This window comes from Chiloscyllium punctatum, chromosome 30 (genome assembly GCF_047496795.1).
Source record: "Chiloscyllium punctatum isolate Juve2018m chromosome 30, sChiPun1.3, whole genome shotgun sequence".
Classification (NCBI taxonomy): Eukaryota; Metazoa; Chordata; class Chondrichthyes; order Orectolobiformes; family Hemiscylliidae; genus Chiloscyllium; species Chiloscyllium punctatum.
In genome coordinates, this window is record NC_092768.1 from 4,637,317 (window position 1) to 4,643,811 (window position 6,495).

At 42.4% G+C, this 6,495-nt stretch overlaps 1 protein-coding gene across 3 annotated transcripts in view; it reads left to right on the forward strand.

The window, feature by feature from the left end:
* The window catches only part of LOC140455135 (uncharacterized), a 26,382-nt gene extending 20,338 nt beyond the window's left edge, over positions 1–6,044 (forward strand). Inside the window, exons 3-5 of one of the 3 annotated variants that reach the window (XM_072549803.1) lie at positions 1,397–1,546; positions 2,936–3,015; positions 5,133–6,044. In XM_072549803.1, the coding sequence (XP_072405904.1) occupies positions 1,397–1,546; positions 2,936–3,015; positions 5,133–5,279 (377 nt within the window). In that variant the 3' untranslated portion in view covers positions 5,280–6,044. The remainder of the gene's footprint in view (positions 1–1,396; positions 1,547–2,935; positions 3,016–5,132) is intronic. The other 2 variants (XM_072549802.1, XM_072549804.1) reach the window with 2 other exon arrangements.
* The last annotated feature ends 451 nt before the right edge of the window (positions 6,045–6,495 follow it).

The window sequence follows — 6,495 nt, forward strand, 5'->3', positions numbered from 1 at the left end:
TTGCGCTTCGGTGGGTCAGTGTGGACTTGTTGGGCCAAAGGGCCTGTTACGACATTGTAAGTAATCTAATCTATATTCATTGGAATTCAGAAGAATGAGGGGGAATTTTATAGAAACATATAAAATTATGAAGAGAATTGATAAAACAGAAGTAGAGAGGATGCTTCCACTGATAAGTAATGTTGGATAAATGGGCATAGCCTCAAGATTAGAGGAAGCAGGTTTAGGACTGAATGAAGAAAGGTTGTTAATCTATGGAATTCCTTGCCCAGGAAAGTAGTTGATGCTGCTTCAGTTAACACTTTTAAAGTTAAGGTAGATATATTTTTGAAAAATAAAGGCATTAAGGGATATGGTGAGAGTGTGGGTCAGTGGAGCTGAGTCCATGAAAGCATTAACCATGATCTTATTGAATGGTGGAGCAGGTTCAAAGGTTTGGATGGGCTACTCTTGGTCCTAGTTCCTATGTCCTTATGAACTGCAGGCCCTACTGCCGTAACTTTTCATCAGAATGAAAGGTTCTGCCCACTGCCCCTTTATCTAAACCACTCACTGTATGTACCTCTGCCAGCTCTACCCCATATGCCCTCACATTTCAGGTAAAAAGAAACCCAGTCTATCAATGTTCTTATTGATGTGTACACTCTGACCTTTCTGGTATTGCTCTTATAAGTCTCCTCTGCATCCTCTCCCCTGTGTCCTTATCATTTTTTATAATAAAGAAACCAGAATCGCACTAAGTAGTGCTCCGTCCAATTAAGATCAATACAGAAACAAAAACAGAAACTGCTGGAAAAGCTCAGCAGATCTGGCAGCATCTGTGGAGAGAAATCAAAGTTTACATTTCTGGTTGAGTGACCCTTTCTCAGAACTGTTCAATACAGATTTAGCTTTAATGCCATAATTCTCAATTTTATCACTCTAAGAAATAAGCCTAATGTATCTTTTTATGGCCTTGGTAATCGCTAACATAGCTTCTTGAAATGGATGCATTTGCATTCAGAGATTCCTTTGCTGTTCTAACTCACCTCGACTTGTGTCTTGTGGATAGTATGCAATCTCCTTGTTTTTCCTCCCAATATGTACTGCCTCACATTCATCCATTTTGAATTTTGAAAATATTTGCTCTCTTTGCTCATGTCTCCTACTAAGTTGTTGCACTGTTTCTCAATCTTGATTATCACCCTGACATTCCCGCTTCTGGCTTTGCTGTTTTCAGTGAATTTACAAACTGCGCCTTTTATTCCAAAGTCCAAATCACCCATGTGGAATGCCACTTCCCAGCTTCTGCAGTGCTCTCTCCTTGCTGTTTTCAACTCATCTCTTCAGAGCTTTAACCTGAAGCTCTACATTAATTTGTTGACATTACCATTAAACTATTAGTGCTTTGTTACAGATGTTGAAAGTACTACCCAACCTGGTTCAACAACAAGTCAATCTCGGGGTAGTACAGAGTCAATCAAGTACCTGTATATCATTGTCCCTGTTGTTGGCTGTTTCCTCATTGTTCTCATCCTTTTCATCTTGGTAACAAAGAAATACAAAGGTATGTTGCCATTCTTGATGATCAGAGTTTACACCGGTGAATGAGTAATTGCAACAGGGAAGGTGAAAAAGCCAGACAATGACTCTAATTAATGTGATGGACTATCATTTCATCTACTAGTGATGGGCTAGGATGTAGAAATTCAAATTGTCTAGCTGCCCAATCTTTAGTCCTGTTGAGTTTAACATCAAGGAAAATTGGGGAAGACATAGACTGGGTAGCTTAAGTTGATAGCACTAGTTTTATACAAGTTACCACAGTTAAAAGTACAGTCTACAGTCAAGTGACTATCACCCTGCTACTGTCGGAAATCTACTCCACCCCTGGATTGGACAATGAAGGGCACTCAATTCTTGTACTGCCCTCAATCTCCTGACTTCCATTTCCAACTGAATTATCTACCATGTATCGTTCTGCATACTCCCCCCTCATTTAGCTCACTGAGAGTCTTGAGGCTGAATCAAAGTCTCCTTTTCTGAAAGGGGCACAGGTTGGGATGATGATCTGAAAGCAGATTAATGTTGAATCATAAATAACCAGACATAATACACGTATTCATAACCGTGACACTTTAACTGCCATTACAGGTTGTAGTTTGTTTCATTTTACTGGGTAATACACTTCAGTATGAGCTTGTCCTTGGGGAGTCCAGAACTAGAGGGTATAGGTTTAGGGTGAGAGGGGAAAGATATAAAATAGACCTTAGGGGCAACTTTTTCACACAGGGGGATGGTACGTGTATGGAATAAGCTGCCAGAGGAAGTGGTGGAGGCTGGTACAATTGCAACATTTCAGAGGCATTTGGATGGGTATGTGAATAGGAAGGGTTTGGAGGGATATGAGCCAGGTGCTGGCAGGTGGGACTAGATTGGGTTGGGATATCTGGTTGGCATGGATGGGTTGGACCGAAGGGTCTGTTTCCATTCTGTACATCTCTATGACTCTATGGCTCTATGGCGATCAAATGAAGATTTTGCTATGGGGTAATCGGAATCTCACTATTTTTAAAATGTTTAAATAATTCATGCATAATGGATAAGGAAAATGGTTAAGAGTTTATTCTAAATTTATTTCTTGACCTCGCCAAAAATCTGATCATTTGACTGCACCTTGCATTGTCTTTACATTGGACAGATTTTTAATCATTAACTATGTGCATTTGGTGAGAGATTTTGATTAATATTTCAGGCAATGGTCGCCGTAAGTGAAAAAAATAAAATGGGTCAAGTGACCAAACACAAAATTGGAGCTTGCATTGACCAACTGAAAAGTAGTGGCAAGCTTCCTTCTTTATACAGTGGTGTTTTTATCAGATTTTAAGTTGTTTTGCATCTTATCATCCACACACAATGCGCAAGTGATTTTGTACATCTGAATATTTTAATTCAGGTTCTTGTCTGCAACATGATTCAGTTGCCATGGAAACACATGACCAGCCAATTGAAGGAATGAGGCAAGCCTTTGCTGAGGTAAGAGTGAAGTTGATTATTATGAGCCTGACTCCTTCTCAAAGAAAGACAGACCATTGGAAAAATGATGGGATTAGGAGCAACATTACTTTTACAGCCCAGTGATTTTAATTTCTATTGGTTTGATTTGATTTATTATTGTCACACGTACTGAGATAATGTGAAAAGTTTGCTTTGCATGCTACTACCATGCATTAGGGTAGCACAACAGAGTGCAGAATACAGTGTTACAGCTGCAGAGAAGGTGCGCAGAGAGCGAGAGAGAGAGAGATTGGAGTTAACTTTGAGAGATCCATTCAGAAGTCTGATAACAACAGTAGGAAGAAGCTGTTTTTGAATCTATTCATAAAAGTATTCAAACTTTTATGACTTCTGCCCAATGGAAGTTGGTGGTAGAGAGAGTATAACTGGGGTGGGAGGGGGCTTTGATTATGTGGGTAGCTTTACCAAGCCAGCAGGAAGTATAGATGGAGTCAGAGAGTCATAGAGATATACAGCATGGAAACCGACCCTTTGGTCCAACCCGTCCATGCCGACCAGATATCCCAACTTCATCTAGTCCCACCTGCCAGCATCTGGCCCATATCCCTCCAAACCCTTCCTATTCATATACCTATCCAGATGCTTTTTAAATGTTGCAATTGTACCAGCCACCACCACTTCCTCTGGCAGTTCATTCCATAAACATACCACCCTCTGTGTGAAAATGTTACCCCTTCGGTCCCTTTTATATCTTTCCCCTCTCATTCTAAACCTATGTTCTCGAGTTTTGGATTCCCCCACCCTGGGGAAAAGACTTTGTCTACTTATCCTATCCGTACCCCTCATGATTTTATAAATCTCTACAAGGATACCCCTCAGCCTCCGACACTCCAGAGAAAACAGCCCCAGCCTATTCAACCTCTCCCTCGAGCTCAAATCCTCCAACCCTGGCAACATCCTTGTAAATCTTTTCTGAACCCTTTCAAGTTTCACAACATCTTTCCGATAGGAAGGAGACCAGAATTGCATGCAATATTCCAACAGTGGCCTAACCAATGTCCTGTACAGCTGCAACATGACCTCCCAACTCCTGTACTCAATACTCTGACCAATAAAGGAAAGCATACCAAATGCCTTCTTCACTATCCTATCTACCTGCGACTCCACTTTCAAGGAGCTATGAACCTGCACTCCAAGGTCTCTTTGTTCAGCAACACTCCCTAGGACCTTACCATTAAGTGCATAAGTCCTCAGGATATATTACACATGGCCTTGGTGAGACCACACCTGCAGTATTGCATGCCATTTTAGTTTCCCAACCTTAGTGAGGATAGACTTGCCAAAGAGAAGTGTAACAAAGGTTTGCAAGACTAATACCGGGGATGGCAACACTGTCATATAAGGAGAGATTTGTCCAAATGGGTTTGTATTCACTTGGGATCAGAATTGTGAGAGTGGAACTGATTGAAATGTATAAAACTCTAACAGGGTTGGAAAGACTAGATGCAGGGAGGATGTTTTCTCTGGTTGTGGTGCTGAGAATCAGTGGGTCACCCCTGTCTCAGGATTCTGAGCGGTGATTAAGATAAGGAAACTTTTACTCTCCCAGACGATGGCCAACGTGAGGAATGCTCTCCCACAGAAGGCTGTGGAGGCCGGAGCACTGAGCGTATTCAAGAAAGAGCCTGATATATTTTCAGTTATTATCGGCGTCGAGGTGTTTGGAGAGAGAGTGGGAATAAGGCATTGTGGTAGATGATCAGCTGTGACCATATTGGATGGTGGAGCAGTCTCAATGGGCTGAATGGCCTACTCCTGCTCTTCATTTCAATGTTTCCATATCGAACATGGGTGGATGAACAGAGTGGAACTGCAGGTCAATCATGGTCTTATTGAATGGTGAATCAGGACAAGGGGGTGAATGGCCTATTCAAATGTTCCTCCCAGGTAGGAAATCAAAAGGTGACTTGTCCTGCACCTACTAGTTGGATAGATTTCCATGTCAGGAAAGCTCGGGCAGTGATTCCTCTCCTCCTGTTGCTGACAGAACTGTCCGTGACCTTTCATCTATTTTCCTCCCCAGCTTTTACTGTTTCGCACATCTTGTAGGCTGTGTCTTTTTCTGTTGTGTGCAGGGCCAGGATTCGGTACTGAACAGTGACCTCACCTACTCCCTTCTCCAGTGGCCTGAGCACAGGATCCCAGCGGCTTCAGGAGGTGGCCCACAAGATAGCGGTCTGGAGACGATATATGCTTTTCCACAGAAAGTGAACCGCAAGTGAACTGCCTGGGCTCGAGAGACAAGGAGCTGAATCAATCCCCACATCCTGCAGGGAGATATGGACAATGGGCTGTGGGGAAATGTGACGATCAGATCAACACTAGCTATCATTAGCCAACACAGTTTCACGGCCTTTGTGTAGATGCAGTGAGAAGCTTTCCTTGGGACTCATCGATGTGCAATCAAGTACCAATCAGGTCCAGTGTTTAGGGTTCCGACTATGCATGAAAAGTGTTGATGTGTTAACAGCACTGAGTGAAATCCGGGGCTAAGAGCCTCCTCACAACGTGCTGTCAGTGCTGTTTGGATAGAAGCTCCTGCCCTCAACCTTCAAAAACATGGGAAGGAAGGGAGCTCTCCACTCTGTGCAGTGACCTGCTTGTAGCAAGTCAGCAGGTCACATTACCTATTCATAGGTCAGTCCCTATTAATTCCAATGGAAACAAAAATCAGTGAGAACTGCAGTTAGGACTGTCAACTCGGTTATGTCCCCTTTACATTATCTTGGGAAATGATTGCAGTGCAGTGACAGAGGGAGCAGGGGTTCTGACATTCTCTGTTCCTAAACTCGAGTGCGATGATGTTGAGGACAAATATGCAGAAATACACGAGCTGTTTCTTCTCTGCATTTCTGAAGCAGCTATCGATAACTGGTAAACATTCTTCAAATGTTCTCTTATTTATTCAAATGATGTATACTCATTAAAGCAAAAACGAAAGGTGGATTTCATTTGTCTTTTGTATTAAACTGTCTGAGTGCAAGTCTCATTTTCTGTCTGTCTGTATCTGTGGCTGGTGCAGGCCATTTCTTGTTTTTGGTTAATCAATTTAATTAGCAGATACAGTCAATTTTATACAAAGGTTTCCAGCCACAGCAGGCCTGTTCTTTTGTTCAGCCATTCTGTTGCCTGGAATTGTAACAAATCTCATTGGAAGTCTATTCCATTTTGTTGGAGGAAATTGTAAGACAGGGTGGATATATTTAGTAGCAATAGGTTTGTTAGCTTAGAAGAAGCTGGCTTGCAATGCAGACTGATGCCCAGAGTGTGTGGGTTCAATTCCTGCACTGGCTGAGGTTACCGGGAAGGATTCTCTTTCCTAATTTCTCCCTTTTGACTGAGTTGTGTTAACCGTCAGATTGAACCACCAGTCCTAGAGTGTTGCCGAACAAAGAGACCTAGGGGCGTGTAGGTTCATTGTTTCTTTAAGGTGGAGCT